Source organism: Coturnix japonica, chromosome Z (genome assembly GCF_001577835.2).
Source record: "Coturnix japonica isolate 7356 chromosome Z, Coturnix japonica 2.1, whole genome shotgun sequence".
Classification (NCBI taxonomy): Eukaryota; Metazoa; Chordata; class Aves; order Galliformes; family Phasianidae; genus Coturnix; species Coturnix japonica.
In genome coordinates this window covers 9,372,419-9,395,148 of record NC_029547.1, presented here as the reverse complement: position 1 = coordinate 9,395,148, position 22,730 = coordinate 9,372,419, and the positions used below count along the sequence as shown (strand labels likewise).

The window sequence follows — 22,730 nt, the reverse complement described above, 5'->3', positions numbered from 1 at the left end:
CTCTTGGCTGGAGGGAAGGCAGTGTCGAAAGAAGCATGTGTTATGGATCGAAGGGCGTTATGCTAATTTACCTCTCTCCTTCACTCATAGATCTTCCAGGGAACAGAACAAAATGTTTCTTCATTTTAGGTTTTTGAGAGGTATCTGTACCGTGCATGATTCAGTCTCTGATGAAAGGGGAATTGCACAACATCTCTGAAATGAAATATTTGCACAGGGAAGAACATTGATTTACTTAAATCCCTGAATCAACTCTGGTTATGCTCAGTAAGACACTTCTAATAAAGAACTTCCAATGTGCACCATTTTTAGATTCAGTTTGTGCTATGAATTTAAGTGTTTGTGAGTGGACAAGCTGCCTGGAGAAATTACTCTCCCCAGTGCCTGTGGGGCAGCATCCAGTCTGCCTCTGGGCACATGAACTTCCTGGGGCCGAGGAGTGGAAGGCAGTTTTCATCTGTCTACTGCATCTCTCTCCTGGCTGGCTGTAGTTCTCACAGCTTGAAAACCATTGTGCTCTCCTGTCCTGCCCCATATAGAGAGAAAGCCTGAGTCCCTCTCACCTCCCCAGTCCTTCAAGCACAATCCTGAGTAGTCCTTCCCCATCCTTTGTTTCCTCCAGCATTGTTTTACATTTTGTAGCACCTGTCCTTGCAGTGATGTGATCTCTCCACCATTCTCATTTTCTTACCAGCTTTTGAAGTGGAGCTTTTGGAGACCCTGCACTGAGTACCAGTTCTGGGGATCGCATGGGTAACTTCAAAGAGCAAATGAGCATTCCATAGACCCATGTTGCCAGTTTCCTGCTAGTTCATAACTGTTCTGTTCATCTGTCCAAGAACTTTTCACAGTACTTATCCTTCCAGAGTTTCATTCTTTCTTTCACTCCTCAATGCTGCTGTGCCTGAACATGCTCTCCTGCAGCATGCAAGCTTAGGAAAGACTGCAATAAGATTCCTGTGCCTTACTCTTGCTCCTGGTAGAAGGGGTTTGGTGACCCCCTGATCACCTACATCTAAGCAGTTTTTTTAATCTTCATAATAGAAATCTTGGAGTTTTATTCAAGAGCTATTTCTTTACGATGTTTCTTTTAGGTACTTGCTTTTGCTTCATGCAAATGAATTTTCATACCAATACATACAAAGATGAAAAAAAGATATTAATAAAGCCTATATGTTTAAATTTTTGTTTGCAACATAATAGTTCTCCCAGTTTTCTTTAACTGAGGTTAGCAATTCTTAAATTTTTAGTAACAGACATTACAATATGGACATAAATTAGTGGGAATCTACACATTTGTTTTACAGTGAGGTATTCAATTTTAAAACATACTTGGTTTTTCATAAAATGAAAACAGAATAGTACCACAAGATTAATTGTTGTGAGGTGTCATATTACAAAGTGCTAGATGAAATTCATAGAAGTCACCTTGTTTTTCTAATCCATGGCTTTGATGTTATCAGCAAGATAAGAGATAAAACAAGGATGGAAAGTTCAAACCATTCCTTGAGCAGCACCTTATGGATGCAGTTTTGTGTTGTCTATTGTTGTCTTGGGTTTAATCCCTCAGGAGAAGAAATGAGAACATTCAGACCGAAGGAACATAGTTCTTGCAAAGTGTAGGCAGCTGTAGATGTAGCTGTTTCCCATGACATTGTTCACTGTATGTTTCCTGATGCCAGTGATCCAGAACATTTGTCATTCCATCCTTTCACTGTAAGTGGTAATGAGTGGCAGAGACACTTGCCAGCTGTTTCTGATTAAGTGCATCTGTCAACACAGCTTTTAGCTTCATTCTGCATTAATGTGATATGATTCCACTAATTGACACTTCATATATTTGATAACAGGAATGCTGAATTTAAAGCTTGCAAAGATGCAGCTTTTCTTTCTCTATGCTTTTTATTATTTTTTTTTACATTTTGGTTGGGTCAAGGTGGGGAAGATCCCATGTCGACATGTTTGAGTATTGGTAATAATTTCCTGTGTGAACACTGTTCTTCAGAACTCAGAAGGCATTTATCTGATTTTAGCTTTGTTTCAGAAATGTCACTGAGAAGAGCTGGTTTGCTTACCTGTTCTGTTCTAAATTCATGTCCTTTGTTCCTTGTTTTAGACAGGTTTTTTCTGTATAAACTGTGAATATTTGCTCTCACGTTATCAGCCTCCTGACTTAGTTTTAATGGGATTATTTGTAAGCAAAATTGTACCCATAGGAAGAGAGTAAGTATATAGAATTGCTAGTGTACTTAGTGTCACTGAACTGTTCTAGATAGCTGCATTACTTACTTCAGCAAAGAGAATTAGAGAAGGGGAGGTAGTTCACTTACTATATTGAGTAAGCTGTTGTTTTTTAGTTTTTCAGATTAGTAGTCAAGTTCCTGTAGTAAACCAGCCACTAGTGTGGAAATACTGTGGTGCTCAAGATGACATGTATTTCTAGCAACTAGTCTTCTTCATTTGAAAAAAGCAAGCTATACATTTATTGACAAAGCATACCAGATCAGCAGTGTTGTAGGTAATCACAGAAAAGGAGTTTATAGGAATATAGCTCCTTCCCAGTCTGGAAGATAGGAAATGGACCTCTGGTTTTGGAACTTCAGCTGAATCCTGAGCAATTCACACCCAGCTCCCAGGTGGATGAGGATGATCAGGAGTCTGGCAGAGTGCTGGGAAGCCTGAATTTATGTGTGTTCAACAAGGCTCATCAGGTCTTTCCACATGGTCGTCCCAGCCCCAGAGCCTGTTATCTGCCTGCAGCCGCCTCTTTGCTTTCAGGACACGTGGTGTGGGCCCTGTGTCCTTTAGCTTTGCTGGAATCTTAATGTAGCCCTGAAAGGTTGGATATTAGTCATGTGAGAAGCTGGTGCTGACATAAAAACCATGCCCTTTATTAGATATAGCCTGAGCATCAGGGGGTAATGACCACTTTTTAGAAAACAATCTTGATTTTCTCAGTGTCCTTTTGATTCTTACTAGCTGAGTCACTCCTCAGACTTTCCTTTATTTGGTCTGTGGTTGAACTTGTGTGTTCTTTCATATGCTTGATTAATGTTATTAATTATGATTTCATTTGTTTATTCATCACTCCATGTATGGTAACTTCCATTAACAGTTTACTGACCTTCTGAAGTACTCATTCCAAAACTAGTTTTTCTGTTAATACTTAAAGAAAAGCCACATCTTCAAACAATGACATAAAGTGAAGGTTGTAATAAAAATCTTAGTTTACAAAGTTCTGAAGAATGTGAGATTTAACATTGTTAACATTATTAATATTATTCATACCTCGCATGTGGAATTGTATTGTTTTGACTGTGAATGATATGGAGTGGTGAACATAATTGAGCTCTTGTTCAGAGAGAAAGCAGATGAGGATGGAAAGTGAAGACATAAATTTGTGCTGTTCTACTTTGTCAGACTTCAGTTGTCCGCATTCTCCTCTCCAGGAAGTTTACAGACATTTTAACTTTTCTTATATGCATCTATGCATATGAGCCCCCACTGCACCTCCTTATGTGTTGGAAGATGGCTGTGCAGACAGCCCCCTGAGGTCCCTGTCTGCACTCCGTTCTGCACTCTGGTTTGTGCACCATCTGCAGGGGAAAAAAAGAAAAAGGTGGAAAGAGACTCTTTGATATGGAAATTTGAAGTAATGCCTGGAAAGGAAGGGAGTCGTGTCAATACTTTTTGAGAGTTGGAAGGGGAAAAAAGCAAAAATTTAAAGGAAAAACATCCACACACCCTAATCCAACATCACTGTGAGGGAATAAATTGTTCAAAGTGAAGAACGCATACATTTTTTTGTAGCAAAGCTATCGAGTTCATTTGCAAAATAACAGCAAGTTAATAAAACAAGTGTAGTTGACACTTAATGAAAGGTGAAATTGATTTGCTAAAAGAACATGAATTTATTTCCTTCACTGAAGCCATGCATGTTTTACCTGTCCTGGGGAATTTTTTTAATACTACTGTTTTCTCATGTTTAATTCAAACTTACAGTAAGCTTAAAATCTTACCTTGGAGCTGAGAGTTAAGGGTTATAAATGTTGTTCTGTTGGCCAGTTAGCATTGTATGGATAGTTTCAGGAGATTTTTAAATTATTATAATTATAAACTAATGCATCAGGCTTGTTTGACAGTAGTGGTTACCATCTTAGTGAGCTCTCAAGGTGATCAACAGAGATTGTGGATGAAATATTACTTTTTCTGTGCTTCAACCTTGACAAAAGTTGTTTGCAAAATGTACATTCTGCCAAAAAGGGGTGACATGAATAAGTAGTGACTGTGAAGCACATGATATTATTCCCTGGTAAGATATAGCTTGTGAATGTCTGGTATAGGGGCATGATCAAGTTTTTCTTTGAGTTGGGTTTATGAAAGGCAGGTTGTGCTTAACCAACCTCGTCTCTTTGGGTGACAAGACTGGTAGAAGAGGGAAAGGCTGTTTATGTAGTCTACCTAGACTTCATCAATGCCTTTGACACAGTCTCTCACAATATTCTCCTGGGGAAAGTGGCTGCCTGTGGCCTGGACAGATTTACACTTCCTTGGGTAAGCAACTGGCTAGAGAGCCATGCCCAACAGGCAGTGGTTAATGGAGTTAAGTCGGGCTGGCTGCCTGTTACAAGTGGTATAACCCAGGTGTCAGTACTGGGTCCCATCTTGTTTAATATTTTTATTGATTACATAGATGAGGGGACTGAGTGTACCCTAAGTTTGCAGATGACACCAAGTTGTGGTGGTGTTGATCAGCCCGAGGGTAGGGAGGCCCTTCAGAAGGATCTGGATAGGCTGCACCACTGGGATGAAGTGAATGGGATGAGGTTCAACAAGGGCAAGTGTCGGGTCCTGCACTTTGGCCACAATAACCCCATGCAGTGCTATAGGCTTGGGGCTGAGTGACTGGATGACTGTGAAGAGGAAAGGGACCAGGGGGTGTTGGTCGATGCTGGGCTGAACATGAGCCGATAGTGTGCCCAGGTGGCCAAGAGCACCAATGGCATTCTGGCCTGCGTAAGAAATTGTGTGGCCAGCAGGAGCAGAGAGGTGATCATTCCCCTGTAACAAGGCAATCATTTGTGGAAATGTAGAAGCAGAACACATACTATAGCCACCTTTGTTTTACTGTTTCTCCAAGAGCTTCTCCCGCTGTGCCTTCTTCACTAACTGAGGACTTAACACAGCTGGAGATATAGTTCTTGACTGCATGGGTCTGTGTTGGATCCCTGCACTAGAAGGGGCTGTCACTCAGGAAAGAGTTTTGTCAGTGGTGCTTTCTTGCTACTTGTCAGTAATTTTTCCACCTCATATTTCTTTTCCAAAATTTTCCTGCAGTTCATAGCCTTCTGTTTAACCTGGTCTGCAAAACGTTTTTTGGAGGTTATTCACTCTAACAGTGTGAATAGCTTTGAACATTTTCACTTCCAGAGCTGTCACGTCTCCTGACAATAAACAAAAGTCATTGATAGATGTGAGTACAAAGCCTGACCACTGATGTGATGTTTTATATGGCCATAAGTAAATCATTTAACCTGCAATGTGAAGAAAATATTTTGTTCTGATGGCTGTGGGAAGGCTTTTCTCAGCAGAAAAGCCTTGAAAATGTAGCTAGTGAGAAAAATAAGTCTGCTGAAAACCACGCAAATCTATGAGATACACCAGTGAATACATTTCACAAATAGCCCCAGTAGAGGTGAGCATTACAGTAACTGGATAAAGCTTTAGGAAGACAGTAGGAGTGATGCTGCAGCCTGGGCTAGTGGAGATAGGACAGGGATTACATCAGCGATAACTTGTTTTCCTTCTCTTAATCAAATAAAAATAAAGTATCTGCTTTATTTTCTTCAGCTTTATTCACAGATTACACATATATTCTTCCATGCAGATATGAAAATATTTTTCCATGAAGCTTACTTTTCATGATCAAAGTACTGTAGGCATGGGCATGTCTTTCTTTGAGTTCCTTGACACAATGGGAAGGAAATTTTCCTTAATGAGTAACGTTAGGCAGGCAGTGTGCCCTGGTGGCCAGTGGGATCCTGAAGTGTATTAAAGGGCGTGTGGCCAGCAGGCTGAGGGTGCTGATCTTCCCCCTTTACTCTGCCCTGGTCAGGCCTCATGTGGACTACTGTATCCAGTTCTGTAATCAGGTCTCTCCAGTACAAAAAAGACAGGAATCTCCCAGAGAGAGTCCAGTGGAGGGCCACGAATATCATAAAGGGCCTCGAGCATCTCCCCTGTGAGGAACGGCTGGGTAATCTGTATCAGTTCAGCCTTGTGTGTGCTGCAGCCTAGACAGTCAGCTGTCTGTCTGTATCTAAAGGAGGGCTGTAAGAAAGACAGGGACTCTTCAGTAGGGTCTAATTCAAAAGATTCTGTGATTCTACGATCTCCTGCTGAAATGAATACACAAATTTGAGACCTTGTTGCTGACCTATCCATACCTGAAAGGAAGCAGGGTCTTGGCAGTTGTCCCCTAATGCTTTGTAGCACTATGAGGTGGAGATAATGCTGGACAGCTGTCCTCTGCCATGCAGTGCTATGAGGCAGTGCTGTCTGTAACGTCTTGAAGAGCTGAGCTGTCTTTCTGCTCTCTTTGAAATAATGGCGTCCTCTTCTGTGAATGTCCTACCAAAGGGCTATGGCAGTATCTAATAACAAGAAGTACTCCTGATTCTTCTTAGGACTCAGGAAATCCCAGAGCTGTTAAAGTACTTTTCTGGCATCTAGATTGGAAAAATGCCACTACTTGTCAATAAGCCAGCATCTCTCACTTCTTATTCACGCATTGGGATATTTACATTGCCAGTATTTCCCCGGTAATGCAGCTGGTGGGCATTCTCAACTAGAATGATGGAATATACAAATCCGTACCAGAGGATGTTCATATGAGACATTAGGCAAAATATCTTTATGCTGTGAGGCTTGTCAGACAGGCTGGAAGAGTATTTCTAGCAAGATACCCCTTGGCTGCCAGGGTTCAGGAGGCATTTGGGTTATTCCCTCATTGCTATTTTTTAACAGTTAGTTCTATTCTATTCTATTCTATTCTATTCTATTCTATTCTATTCTATTCTATTCTATTCTATTCTATTCTATTCTATCCTATCCTATCCTATCCTATCCTATCCTATCCTATCCTATCCTATTCTGATTAGCACCACTGAGCACAGGGAAAATATGCTGGCAGCTCTACAGAGCAAAAAGTTATTCCTGAGATGATCTGTATGCACAGAGGATTAGTGGAAGCACAAAGGATTTATTCTGCCATCTGCCTCACCAGTTTTCAGATGATGTCTACTAGGGAAGCACTCCTACACCTCCAGACTTCTGGGATGAGATTTTCCATTCACAGAACCATCTGCCATCCTGTCAAGTATAGGAGCTACATGGGGAGAAAGTATGTCCCTTATTTTGATCTATAAAATGATGTTGCTAGAAAGTCCAGAGCTAACACTCTAGACAGAGGAGGACTTCCTTGAAAAGGGCACCACCAACTCAGTTTTTTTTGCTTGACTCTGTCTTGCACTTTAATGCCTGCTGCTTTGAGTATGAGCAGCCAGATTTGTAAGTTAGAGCACTGTTTAATCCATCATGAGGAAATACTTAAAACCTCACTGGAGCTGGCCTTCAGCAAACTGATGTCACTTTGAAGTTTTTGGGCCAGGTAGGTGGTGGCCAGAGGTCCATTCCATACGGCATCCTGCGACTCTGCAATGCTGCTTCAGTATCTGCAAGTATTACAACCATACACTTCAAATCTAAGTCAGCTGTGAAAATATTTTGAAGTCAGTGTCTCTTCTTACCCTTCCAGACACCCTTAACTTTTTCGAACAAGAAAATCATCGGAGGGAGAAATGGGAACGAAATCATGTAGCTGTCAGAAAGGTTTCTCGGCGGTCTGTCAGCAAGGAGCGATGGGTGGAGACGCTTGTCGTTGCAGACAGTAAGATGGTTGAATATCATGGAAGCGACCACGTGGAATCATATATCCTCACTATAATGAATATGGTAGGTAAAAGATTTCACCTTTTTACTTTTATTTTTCAAGATTAAAGAAGAAAATTATAAATTTGTTACGTTACTAATCACACAGAAACAAGTCTGCAACATTTATCACTGAATGAAATAGAATCCCATTCATATATATTCATTAAGACTGTTTTTTGAAGCATTTTTTTTTTCCCTTTTATTTTGCATAGATGCAATTTTTCTCTAGATTTTAAGTAAGGGAAGATTCTGTAATTCTCAGTTTTGAGGACTGTACAATATAGTTACAAATTCCAGCACTAATTTTCATTCTACTGAAATGAAACACCTTGTTGCCCTTGGAGACCTGTGCTTCATTGGCAAAATTGGGTTGGTAGCTGCAGCAGTAGAGAGAAATTCTGCAGATACACATTCTTTCTCACATCTTTGAATAAGAAAAACACTAGAAGTTGTAATAAATTTGAGCTTCTTTTCTAACGTTATGAAGATAGCATAGTTTAGTGTGTAGCATAGTACGTGACAATTTTGACCTAGAGGCAGTTTATGTTCACTGCAGTCTGTATCCAATCAATATTTCTAGTGAAATATGGCATAGCTCACTTATAATAGTGCTGCTCCAAAAGTAATGCTTCCTATTTTGTCATTTTTGCCCTCAACATCAGAAGCAGATGTTGGTGGTAAGACAGTAAAGGCTAAACCTTTCCACCAGTATCCTATTACATTCTGTTGCTGTGTAACAGATGGCAGCAGAAAGGCAGTCAACCAAAATAGCATCTGACATGGAAACATGTATGAAAAAAAGGTGTAATTGAATTCCTCCATGTGGAAAAAAAGGCACTCACTGGACTTCTTTGATGTTTGCTGAACATTTATGGTAACTGAACTGTGGAGCAGAGTGAAGTGATGGATGGTGTGTTTCAGTAGTGGTGACAGTAATGTGGAAGACAAACCACCTTCTGGAAAGCCGTGTAGATTTTTATGAGCATGACAGGCTTTTTACAATTAATCTCAGCTGAGAGCACATACCTAGTCATGATGACTGTGTCTAAAAACACTGTTCTGTAGCTGATAATTTGCTGTATCAAGTGGTGTTAGTGTGTTGTGCTGTGTCTGTTGTAGATTCCATGCAAATAAGCAGGAGGCATTGCTTTTGGAGCAACCTACGTAGATAAGTTCTCACTGTGTACTGTTCTGATTAACATTCTTTCTGCCTAATTCACCACTGTGTTAAGGTTGGCCAAACTTCTCAGGAGCTCAGTTACTAGTGTTATGCTTTTTTTTTAAAACACAGATTAATTATTTATTGCTTTTGTTCTTAGCATTCCCTTCTGTGCTGTGAAAATCCAAGTATCTGTAATTTAACTAAACTGTCCAGTAGTGACTTATTTTTGCTTTGTTGTGGCAGAGGCTGATTCCTATCAAATCAAAACATGAGGATTTGATAAGCTGTTCTTTTGAACACAGAGAGGACCTCTCCATCATTATTATGTGACTGTACATGTTGCATTCTTTCCTGCTCATGTTTTTCATTACCTTTGAAGTGGCTGAACAGACAGTAAAGGGTGCTGGCACAATGCTGGTGTGTTCATCTAGAAGACAAATGGGCATAAAATAATCTTGTGTTTACAGTGTGTTCTGTATCTTACTAATTTTGCCAAATCCTGTAGCATCGCTCAGCTGGCAGAGCTGCCCTTTGCAGTAGTTCTGACACCAGTTGCATTTCAGTAAAATTTCAGTGAAGTGTGTTACACATCTAAAAAAAAACCAAAAGAAAATCAAAACAACACCCCACACACTACGGTAGATGGTGTGCTTGAAGTGAATGTTATATTTTCTCTCCAAAGTTCTGTTCTGCTATAGAGGAATCAGTTAATCTCATACCTCCTGGCTCTGGCACAGGTCACAGGGTTGTTCCACGATCCAAGCATTGGCAATGCAATTCACATTGTGCTGGTCCGGCTCATCCTTTTTGAGGAGGAGGAGGTAAGGTTTTTGTTTTCTTCATAATGTTGTTTATTAAATTTTTGAGTTGAGCCAAAGTTACAGAGTGAAGCATTTGTTTGTTTAAGATCATTTGTTCATTTTACTCTTCTATTTATTTGGTGACCGTGGTGTGTCTGGTTTTAGAATAAATGCTGCCCTGGATAGTATAGTATTTAGTTAATGACTTCAGGTATTTCTGCATAAAATACTCAAGGAAAATGTAATTTAAAAGGTAAATAATGGAATGGGGAACATGGAGTGTATCATCTAACTATCTTGCATTACTGAAAGTGTTGAGTAAAATGCAATGCTTGCATATTTGCAGGTCTCTTGAAGAAGTAAAGCTATTCTTGTGGAGGCTACAACACACATTTTTCTTACTATATCTCTTTCAAATCTCAAAAAATGAAAATTAAGTAGATACTAATTGCTGTGAACTAGTTTCACATTTGTAGATTATTATGTCTGTTCCACATATCCATTTTGCTTTATGCTTAAATACATACTGATTGTGGTAATTTTGTGATTATTTTTAAAATACCATGAGTGATGTAGCCGTCTCTGGCTGCAGGAACACATTAAGGGGATTTTCACAATGGCTCATGGTTTATGAACATATGCTAAATAATCTTAATGCTATTGAAAATGGAGGACAAAGCTGTGGAGCAAGGCAATGCCTTCTGAAATAAGGACTAAGAATAGAGCCTGTCCTAATAGCCCTTGGGGTAAGGATATGCAGCCAAAAAGTATAGTTCATGTTTTAAACACGGCAGATAGGACCTGAAGTCCATGGTGACATGCAATTATGAGTACTTCACAAATTCATACGGCTGTTTTGTAAATAGAACATGGATTACTATTCAGTTGAGCGTGGCAGTGCTGAAAGCAAAGATGGTGAATAACCTTAAGATCTGGTTTCAAATATTGGCACTAAGACATTCATCATTTTACTGCAAAATTAGTATCTGTTAACAATGATATTTAGGTATTTTTTAAAAAGTTTACATATATAACCTGAGGAAAGGTACAGTGGATTCTCAGTACCAGAAAAGAGACAATAGGCTTTTGATTTAATTTGTTTTTCACACTTTCTATTTCAGAAGATTTAGTAGCTTGCATATGTATTATATAATCATAAGATGGGGAAGGAAGACTGTATTGCCTCTTTCTGGAATTTACAAACGTTAAAATCTCCTGTGAAAGAGATATATCCTTCAGAATGTAACCATTCCTTAGGCATGAACTTATTCTTACAACATTGAGTCACAAACACAGAAGTTAAACAGCAGTTAATCATTACCTTCTTTAGTAAGAAGAAAAAAAAAACTTGCTCTCAGAGAATGTAAAATATCAAGATTTTAACTTGATATTCAAGATGATATATAAATATCAAGGATTTAGCTTTAGACAAAAGCATAAGCAGGGACATTTCAGAGACTACCCAGCTTTATGGCTAACATCACTGACAAATAATTGCAATTCGGTGTTGCCTTTACAATATTTTCCTTCACTCCCCATTAGCAAGGCTTGAAGATAGTTCACCACGCTGATAAGACACTGGCCAGCTTCTGCAAATGGCAAAAGAGTGTCAATCCTAAGAGTGACGTCAACCCTACACACCACGATGTGGCTGTTCTTCTAACAAGGTATGACAACCAACTGTTCAGCAGTTGTGATCAAATATTGCTTAGTTATATTTCTTTTGGTGATATTTTTTTTTAATACTCATGTCATTATTTAGTTCATCCTCCGTAGAGCCCGTGAAAACATGCTGTTTGTAAAATACCACAATGAAAGCAAAATAACATAGTGTGAGCATCCCTGATACTCAAACAGGCAGAGAATATGAGTTATATTATAAAAACTTGGTTACGATTAGACCTGCTGTACCTTTTAAAGTTGTTTTTCATTTGTTTTCAAAGTACACATAATAGTCTATGTACGTATGTGGGTGTTTTATTAGGGATGCGTCTTAGTCAGGAAATTGAGAACTGTATGCCTCGAGAGATTAGCAATTTACAGAGCTCAGGTCATTTTCTCCACTTGATCCTGTTTCATTTTGTGCTCAATCACTTCTTTATTCTCCTTTGAAGGGATGTACTAAAATAGCCCACTGAGTAGGTGAGCAATTCTATAATGGCAAATCCTCAAATAACACACAGTTACATCTCAGAATGGAAGAGCGTTTTATGAAGACTTCTGTTTAAAGAGTGTGATTTTTAAATAGTGTCTCATTATTCACTGAGAAACAATACGTAGATGTATTTATGTGCGAGCAATGGAGACACAGAAAACTTAAAAGTTTGCGGTTATGCAGGGAGTTTATGGCAGGGCACAAAGCAGAAATTCTGCTGGCCTGTCAGAATGGATCCAATCTGCACACAGCTGAGAAGAAAGATTGAGTTTCAGATCCAGAAAAAGTTGGGCTTTTAGACAAAATGAAACAACAAAAAAAACCTCAAATGGTATGGGAAGAAAATCCATTAGTGTTAAAGAGTGAGAAAAAGAAATCTCAAAATGTTGAGTGGTTTAACTCTCCAGATAAATAGGCATTAGACAGTTCATTTGAATGAAGCCACTCCGGCAACCCTTCAGTGTCTTCAAATGAGTTGTACCTGGCAGAGCTGATACACAGGATTAAATCACATTCTTCATAATAAATCTGCCATTTAGCCTATTGCAGTAGGATGTTCCCCAGTGAACGTGACTGAGATGAGGTTGTAACCCTTCAGCCTGCTCTGTCTGAACTGGGAGAAGTTAAATCAACCTGACCTGCACAGGATGTCTGAATCATTCTTTCTTTTATAAGTTAGGGATGTAGAGGTTTGTATTACGGTTTGACCTGTTCAGAAGTAAAACACACATTTCTTCCTTTTATTTATTCTAGCAGATCGCTTGGCATCCAGCTTGACATTTTGAAGGAAGGGACCATTTTCTGACTGTGCACAGTTTCTTAATGCTCATGCTGCCATGGCAGCATGTGCCTACTTGCTAGGGAAAATAGTCCATGCTGAGGGACTGAAGTTGTTATCCAGAAGAGCTCACAGGGATTTTGGCTCCATGTTAGCATGCATTCTGTTCTGTAACAGCACCGTAACATTGGCTGCCTGTAGCTGTGAGTCCTGTGTCGTATGTGAGATGATGGAATTAAAGGGAGAATTTTCTTTAAGATATAAGAGAGAACTAATAAATTCTTGGGCAAAATTAGAGAAAAGGAAATAGAGCATGTAATTTGCCATCAGGCATTTACTATAAAATGTACAATGATCAAAATGATGTCAGAGGTGGAGATTTTAGAACTTGCTTATGTGAGTTGAAAATAAGCGTGTATTTAATCACTACAGTAGTGTCATTATTGATGACTAATTATAGTGATATAATACAACAGTAGCAAAAAAAAAAGTGTATGTTTGTAAAATGTTATCACAACTCCTTGCTTTAAACACAGATACATATGTTATGAGTTGGAAGCATAACACCCAATGTAAGGGACACCGTGGTTGCTTTTAATCTCTTTTAATATCAAGTCATTTTCTGTGATTTTAGAAAGGACATTTGTGCTGGCATGAATCGTCCATGTGAAACCTTGGGTTTATCTCATGTGGCAGGAATGTGCCAGCCCCACAGGAGCTGCAACATCAATGAGGACACAGGGCTGCCCCTGGCCTTCACTATTGCTCATGAACTTGGACACAGGTATAATGGAAAGTGAAGGGGGGGACCCTGCTAAAATTGAATTATTATTTGCATATTAATCCTTAAATTGCCAGACAGAAACAAAAAAAAAAAAAAAAAAAAAAAGGAGTAAGTTGATGTCTCTATATTATTAAATCAAAACCATAGTTATCTTAATGAGCAAAATTACAAGAAACAAATTCTTAAGCCTTTAATTTTTTATAATTACAGCTCTTCAGTATACCCCTTTTAATAGTCTACTACATTAGCACATCAGGATGAAATAATTCAGCTGTGAAGAATCATCACTTAATGCTTTAACTTTTCACTTTTTTTTCATTTTTTGAGCCTGTACTGATTTACTATGCAATTACTACACACAATCTTCAAATAAATCATTTACATTAAAAAAAAAAAAAAAAAAAAAGCTTCTGTACTGGGTATTTCAGTATAGCAAATCAACTAGAAACAGTGTTTTTATAAAACTAGTCAAGGGTCACAGGAATATCAGGTTTCCTGTCTTACTAAGGTTACCTTTGGACACACCTGGACTACTGTGTCCAGTTCTGGGCTTCGCAGCTCAAGAAGGACTCCTAGAAGGAGTCCAGTAAAGAGCCACAAAGATGACTAGGAGGCCTGGAGCATCTCCTGTATGAGAAAAGGCTGAGTAGCCTGGCTTTATTCATCCTGGGGAAAATAAGATGGAGAGAATTTCATTATTGTTGTATCTAAAGGTAGGTGGGAGACAAATAGATGAGACCAGACTTCTTTTGGTGATGGCCTAAAACTTGAACATAGGAAGTTCATCACAATATGCAGAACAACTTCTTTAGGATAAGGGTGACAGAGCACTGCAACACACCACCCAGAGGGGTGTAATCTTCTTCTATGGAGACATTCAAGACTTGTCTGGACACCTACCTGTGCAACCTTTTGTTAGGTACCAGCTTTAGCAGTGGGGTTGTGCTGGATGATATATTGAGGTCCCCTTGCAATTTTGGGACTCTGTAAGTCTGCAATTGGGATTTTTTGCTTTAAACCAAATTTGTCCGTATTCCAACTTCGTGAAAGTGTTTTGGTTGATTAGCTGGTTTATTAAACTCATGGGAAATACTTTATCTTTTGAATGTTGTGACACTGAACTGATTTCCTCAAGGTACAACATTATCACATGGACAGTTCAGTTTGCCTGCAGTTTTCTGCTGGGCTAGGTGACAGGTTTATTCTTGTATCACATCACATTCTGTATACAGCCAGCTGCCTCTCAGGCTGAAGTCTGTACTTCCTGATGGGATTTAAAATCTGGTCTGAAGACTATTAAGGTATGAATTGGCCTTTCTTTATTCAACCCGTGAATTCTCAGAAATTAAATAATGATAATTATTTCAATTAGATTTAGGTGCTTTGAAGTTCTTTCTCCTGATCCCCACAACCTCTTGCTGACAGAGCAAGACTCTTTCATTGACACTACTTGCCAGAAAATACTTTTTCCCATTGACCATGTGTGTCCTTCTCCTGGTCTAGCCCAGGTCCTTTGGATACTATGAGATAAAGTACAGATGTGCTGCTGTTGCAGGAACACTACATGGGCTAGCCTTCAAGGATAGCCTACCAAAGAGAGCAGTAGCACTCATAATTAATTTGTAACTATCTTTCACTCAAGCAGCGTTGGAGAAAAAGCGTTAAGAATTTCTAATACGGGCAATAAAACAGATGAAACAAAACGATTTAAAAAAACCTCCCATTTTTAATGGTTTCCAAAAATCCCTGCTTACCCTGTAGACGTTCTCAGCCGCCTGTGGCATCAGACCCTGTTTGTAGAAAAGGACCTGTCACTAGGGGGACACACTCGCTTTTACAACTCAGGCCTGCTACTGGAGTGAAATCATGCTCTGTCTTCGGAACGTTTGAGTCACAGTACAATTACATTTTCCAGAAATAAAATCTAAGTGGTTTGAACTCACCAGAACATCTTTGTCTGATCCATGGCTAAATCATGACCTGAGTTAGTTTTCAAGGCTGTGGAATAAGGGTTTATAAAAGATATTAACAATTCAGGTGTCAAAATATTCATATACTACTACCTTTGTATATTATTACTTCAGACAAAACCTCCTTCACAAGGAGATGGTGTGGAGGTATGGTGCTTAATCGGGTGAATCCTACTAAAATGTTTTTGGGTGTTTGCTTGTTGTTGTTTTTTTTTTTAATGGTTTTTACTAGCTCTTGAATAAAGAAATCTCCTAGTATGGCAGAGAAGCTGTAGAGAGCTACATCAGGAAGAACTGCTATGGGAGACCAGCATGCCTGTAAGGCACAGCTGGAGAAAGTTAAATAGAAATGAATGAAGGCTGGAAGCTAATCCCCTGAATGCTCAGTAATGTGCAAACCAGTGTCTCTACCAAAATAGATTTACAAAGAAGTAGAGATGTAAGAGGGCAATGTATAGCAGCATAACAAAATCTGATTGCAGTTAAAGTGGTACAAGTCTAAGTGACTGGGGTCCATGAGTGAGGAAGGACTACAAGTTCTGACCTAACTCTAAATCTTAAATGTAATTCTCGGACAGGCTGTGCAATAGTGTTCTGACTCTCTTAGAACTACCCCTGAATGTATTAATCTTTGACAGTATGTTCTTAATTTTTTACCTCATTAATATTGCTGTACCTAACAGATTTACATGACAGCCTAACAGAGTGAGAATTTGCTGTAGATTTTGGGTCATCAATTATTTATTTATTAATTTATTTTAAAAACAGGACCATACAGTTCACCAGGTGCGGAAGCAACTGACCCTAGCATCTTTTTAAACACAGCACAGAACTGATAGGTGAGTGCTGTGGTACAACCAAGCAGTTGGAGTTACCAGATGTTGTTTTCTGTCTCCAGTTTTGGTATCCAGCATGATGGAAAAGAGAATGACTGTGAGCCTGTTGGAAAGCGCCCGTACATCATGTCCCGACAGTTGCAGTATGATCCCACTCCACTCACCTGGTCACAGTGCAGTAAGGAATACATCACACGATTCCTTGAGTGAGTGATTGGGTTGTAGCATTTCCCTAAGATGAGTACAACTGTGTATGAGATGTTTATGTGAAGTTCGAAGTAAATCCTGTATTATTATGCTATTAGATTTAAGTTTCTGTAGTATGCATGAATTAATTACCATGGAGGAGTTCATAGCTCACTTAGTAATTTTGAAAGCTCCATTATATTTGTGTTTTCTGGGTTTGAACTGAAGTCTTGTCATAAAAGGTCAGGTTTGGTTTAACCTGCAATTTTTTGAAGTTACCAGAAAGAAAGAACCCTTCTGTCAAGAGCTCTGGGGATCTTGCCTCCATCCAAAGTGATACATGTTCCTTTTCAATGATTTGTTGAAGTTCAGCATGTTATTTATATGAGCAGCAACATGGTATAAATTTCACCAGAAGCGGTAATATTCTCTGAAACTACTTGGCGATCTATAATGACCTCATGATATTTCCACTTTGACATGCCTTGTTTTGCCTACCATCAGGATCATCGGCACACCTAAGAATCACAGACATTTAAATCTCCCAGTGCATTCTCCCAGAGAATATGAGCTATTACATTTTTTATAGTACCTAGTCTTGCTTTTCTGTAAGTTAAAGAAGGAGAGGAAGGAGCTTGCTACTGTAAAAGTCTACATATTTCTTGCTATGTTTTAAGTTGGACATGATTCAGGATGCATAGCCACCATCAAATTCCTGAAGTAAATCACTAAGTAATATTTATGGTTTGAAGACTGCTTAATTGCAGCCTGTATGTTGGAAAACAGTTGCCATGGGGATCAGTGAGTCTGTTCTAATAGACCAATTATTAATTCTTGATTCAGGTCCATTAAAGTACAAGGAAGAAGACTCATTTCAATTTGAACTAGTACTCAGTGTCAAGTGGGCTGCTACAAATTAATTTTTCAGTATAGGTTAATACTCTGAAAAAAAACCATGATCTGTCTCCAAAATGACTGAAGATTAGTCTCATAGAAGACTGTGGAATCATAGAATCATTTGAGTTCAAAGGGAACTTTAAAGGTCATACAGTCCAACTCCCCTTCAATGAACAGAGACATCTATATCTATATCAGATTGCTCAGAGCCTGGTCCATCCTGACCATGAATGTACCCAAGGACAGGGCAATCATCATGTGTTTGGGCAACCTATTCCAGTGCTTCATCACTGATTATGTGAAAACTCTTTTCCTTATACCCATACTAAGTCTTCTCTGTTTTAGTCTGAAACCATTTCCCCTTGTCCTATTACAGAAGATCCTGCTGAAAAGTCTATCCCTTCTTTCTTATAGCACCCCTTTAGATACTGAAAGGCCACTATCAGGTCACCTCAGAGGCTCCAATTCGCCAGGCTGAACACAGTGGGGGAAGAACTGAGAGGTTTGTAGTGGGAGTCACAACCAGCAATGGAGTATTCTTGAGTATCATGTGCAGTTCTGGGCTTCACAATGTTAGGGTTCTTGTGAAAGTGTCTCAAGGAGGGCAATAAAGCTATAAAAGAGGAGGATAATGTGTCCTGTGAGGAAAAGCTGTGGACACTTGAGTTGCCAGAACTTGGGTTCTGGAGAAAAGGAGGCTGAAGTGACCTCACTGCTCTCTACAGCTTATGAGAAGGGGAAGCAGAGGAAGATTCTACTCTCTGTGAATTGATGTCACACAGCAGCAGCACAAAGCTGTGCTAAGGGACATTCACATGGGACATTAGGTAAAAGTTCCTTTACAGTGAGAGTGGTCAAACCCTGGAACTTCCTAGAGAGGTGGTTGATACCCCATGGCTGTCAGTGTTCAGGAGGCATTTGGATAATGCCTCAAAGCACATGCTTTGGCTTTTGGATAGCCCTGAAGTAGTCGGGCAATTGAACTTGATGTTCTGTGAAGATGCCTTTCAACTGAACTGTAGTCTATTCTGCTGTATTGATCTCTACTTTATTTTGCTACGCTATGCTGTTTCTTCAGGTTTTTTCTTTGTTGTTCTTTAAAATTTCATTAACTACCAGAAGTGAGTGCTGTTTGGTAGTAGTCCCTCAGCATATCTTAGCTGGAATATGGAAGAGTTGTTTCTGAAGGCTATATAAAAAATGCAGACTTGCATAGAATTATCAAAAAGTGTGGTTGATTGTTCTTTTGATTTGGAGTTGGGTGTTCTGTTTTGTTTGTTTTTTTCAGTATGCAATTCTTGTCTTTTAGCCGAGGGTGGGGATTCTGTCTGGATGATATCCCCCAAAAAGAAGTCTTAAAGTCCCCAGTCATTGCTCCAGGGGTGATTTATGATGTGCATCACCAGTGCCAGCTTCAGTATGGTTCCAATGCTACCTTCTGTGAAGATGTGGATGTGAGTGTTGTATATTTTTATTCATTCCGCTAATGATAACTTACTCCTTTTCAACAGTGTGGAAACACAATCACTGAAATTCAGTTGCTAACAACATACAGCATGTTCAGTCTTATAGGCTATGTATGCAGTACAGACATTGCCTAACATGGTATTTTAACTGCATACTACAGATTCTGCAAGCGAGTTATTGTTCTGTATGCTTTGTTTATTCAAAGACATTCACTGTGTCTGGGCCCATATCTGCTATTAAATGCCTGTTCTCCGCTGGGTGGAGTAATTTTGACTTGAAACTTCTATTAGTGAGCTTAAGTTAGGTATCAGTGGAGTCACATTTTCAAAAAACAAGATACTGCCAAAATATTTCAAATGGCAGCAACCATTTAGTTACAGAAAGTATTTTCTGAAGAAATCTGGGTTGTGCTGTTTTCTGGTGTCTTGACTTTTCACATTCTTGGTAGTCCAAGTAATTAAAAGCAATTCCAATCCATGTCCCCCAAAGAATCTTTAAGTCCCCATCATGCATGAGATTTATATACACAAATGGGTAATTGGGATAGTACCCTGCGGCTTTATCTCACAGCACAGCAAAACAGAGATGCATAAGAGCATTATACTGACATCAACACAGTTCCCCATAAGAGCTAGAAAGTAATGCAGGGTGACAGATCGTATTAGCTATGGTGCCGTGCTATGCTATTGTAACTGTACCTAGCATCAGAGCTAGTTGGATCAGCTAGTACTTTTATAGTTCAGTTCAGATATAGTGGTTCCAAGTGCTAAACTAGCTAAGTGATCACTAAATTTTGATGAGTTTAGGACTTCAGTATTCAGCAAACACTGAAGGCAGCAGTATGTTTCATCCACATGTTAAGAAGGGCTGTGGCAGTAGTGTCTTCTCTAGGCAAGGTATTGCACACAGCTGTGGAGTGGGGACTGCTGATCTTGATTGTTTATTCCATTCGGATAATTATGTGTATCCTCATTTAGTGTATCCTATTAGAGGGATTATTTCTGATTAATCTCCTTAGCCTTAATAGATAACATGATTACCAATGTTGACCTGCAACTACTGAATCTGAAGGAGGTATTGAAAAATTACTTTCATTTGCTGTTCCAGTTTCCCCAGCTACTGTAATTTGTCCAATGGTACAGATAGAAAATTGAAGTGTAATTTTGCAGCTCTGGTTTATTCTGTGTCTCCTTTGGTTTGAACCTAGGAGACCTTTACATTTGACATCTTTTGATTGACCAATTTTACAATTGTGTAAGCATGTGTCAGAAAACTAATTGGTATTATTTTATTTTGCTTTTTATTGCAAGGACTTTGTTTTGCAGGTAGCTGCAACTGGAAAGGAAATGAATTGTGAATAGTGTAGTCTGCCTGGCATTTCATCTAAGAGGTCCGACTATTATTTGCCTTTCCACTGTTTACTTAACAGTCACTGACAGAACTATGTTTGTTGCGCAACTCTTAATGTCTATCTGAATTCGATCCACAGAGAAGAATCTGTAATTAGATGAAGATGCCCAGGTGTCCAGCAATTACACTTAGCAAAAACTGAGCTTTAGAATTCAGATAGTGGTTTCCATGAACCAGTTTAGTTGCAGGCACTCCAAGTGTCTTGTGAAGTACATGTGTGTTGTCCCTGTAATAAGAAAAATTAAAAATAAGAAGCCATATACAGATTAGGGAGAGGAGCTTTCCAAATGGTAAGTAAACTTTTAGCTTTCTACAGATAACGGAAGCTCAACATCCTTCTCTTATAACCCACTCCTTACCTCCAAACTTCTACTGACTTTAGTGAAACTGGGATTTTTTACATTGGACTTCTTAAGGTACAGACCCTCATCTCACAGACTGAGTGGAAAGTGTACACCACTCACTTGCCTTGCCTTGAGTCAGGGCTGCCCAGGCTGCAGGCACAGCCCTGAGCTGCTGGAGCTCACAGAGCACTGGGACACTGCTCTTAGATGTTGGGTTTGGGTGGTGCTGTGTGGAGCTAGAGGGTGGTCTCAGTGATCCCTGTGGGTTCCTTGCAACTCAGGATTTTCTCTATTTCTGTGATTCTTTCTCTGGCGTTTGAAGCACAGTGTAGTAGTGTGTCTTAGGCACATGAATGAAGCATATTCTATATTTAGCAGCTAAAAATAATGGGTGAATTTCATAATGAAGAAATATTCACCATCTGGAACATTCGGGCAGCTCTGCTTTTACATGCAGACAATGATGGTGCCACAAAGAGTTGCAAAGTAATACCTTTCTTGAACTATAAATAGGAACTGCAGAACAGCTTCTGTCTTGTAAATATCACCTAAAAGTGGCTGAATGAGCAGAACTGCAATACCCCAGACAATATATTCCCAACTAGATATGTGAAGTACTTAGAGATGTTTTGTATAACACACAATGCTCAAGGAAAATAAGAAGCATTTCTCTCAAAGGAGACTACCTCTAAGCTCTGCTATTTTAAATAGAAGCAGGACTGAAATCAGCAGCCATATTTTGATTTCAAACTCAGCCAAATGCTGCTGGTTTATTGGAGCTGCATCTTCCCAAGTATCCAGTTTCTGCCATGTCTCTCAAGCCCAGAATGCTTTTTACTTTGAGGATCCCATTGGCAGCTGAACTCTGATTCCAGTACTGAACTCTGCAGTTAAACACCCTCAGACAAAACCTGGTACAGAGTCCACAGGCTTTTACTTTTGCTGTTCCAGTTGGAACTGCACAGTTTCTTTTACATCTCTGGTTTCTCCAGCTTGGAAATGTGCTTTCACACAAAGCCCTACTCATTCAGCATGTCCTAAGCACATGGGATTCCTGTGTGTCAACTAAAAGTCATGCTTACGTGTATGTGAACTGAGGAAAGTCTTCCAGAGATACCTTAACCACCTATGTCAAGGGAGAACTGGCCTCATGTATATCCTCAGAGAATAGTTCTGCTTGTTTGAAGAGGATATGTTATAATGTTGTTGCAATGATTTTTGACCTGCTATCTTTCACTCTAGGGATGTCTGTCCTATCTGTAGAAAGCTGACCGCTGCTTGTGCAACAACAGCTTAAGTTTGTGCTTTACTGATGTGGAATTGCATGACACCAGCTTCTGACCTTATTAATATGCCAGCGATCACTAATTAGAGTCCCTATTCTACTCAGGCTACCAGCTGTTGTTTTTTTTACAGCCAGCTACCCTGGCCTGCTTTTTAGAGTACCACCTCATTGCCTGCTTGGCTGTTTCAAGAGACCTCTTTTTCTGCCTCAGATTTTGGGAGCTCATGACATGGCTGTTACACTTGTAGACAAGATGTTGTTTTCACCTACCTGACAGGCTTTGGTAACCTTCTTTAATTTCACTGTTTACAAGCAAGCAGCAATAAAAAAATGCATATTACATTGTACTTTTAATGTGAAAATAATACACTCTGTTCATCTTCACTATAAACAGTAGTTTCCAAACACTGTAATTTTTCCTCTATGTAGCTGGAAGGTGAGCAGCCAATGAGGAGAATATTTAAACTCACAAAAATAGTTCAGTTAACTTGCTTGGCAGAAAGTATTCATTGTTAGGTATTTGTCCCTCTTTGTGTGCTAACAAAGTGCGGACTCTTGGTGTGTCCTAACTTGTGGAGAACTCTGAACATGTCTCTGGAAACACAGCCCTTATAAGGTTTGTAAATTGATGTACAAAGCTGTGGAAATACTTTTAACCACAGGA

General features: G+C 39.3%; 1 protein-coding gene across 1 annotated transcript in view; it reads left to right on the top strand.

The window, feature by feature from the left end:
* ADAMTS12 (ADAM metallopeptidase with thrombospondin type 1 motif 12) overlaps positions 1 to 22,730 on the top strand; it is a 149,001-nt gene that overhangs the window by 71,741 nt on the left and 54,530 nt on the right. The window contains exons 4-9 of the mRNA XM_015848413.2: positions 7,817 to 8,013; positions 9,892 to 9,975; positions 11,497 to 11,621; positions 13,522 to 13,671; positions 16,540 to 16,683; positions 18,870 to 19,014. Coding sequence (XP_015703899.1) covers positions 7,817 to 8,013; positions 9,892 to 9,975; positions 11,497 to 11,621; positions 13,522 to 13,671; positions 16,540 to 16,683; positions 18,870 to 19,014 — 845 coding nt within the window. The remainder of the gene's footprint in view (positions 1 to 7,816; positions 8,014 to 9,891; positions 9,976 to 11,496; positions 11,622 to 13,521; positions 13,672 to 16,539; positions 16,684 to 18,869; positions 19,015 to 22,730) is intronic.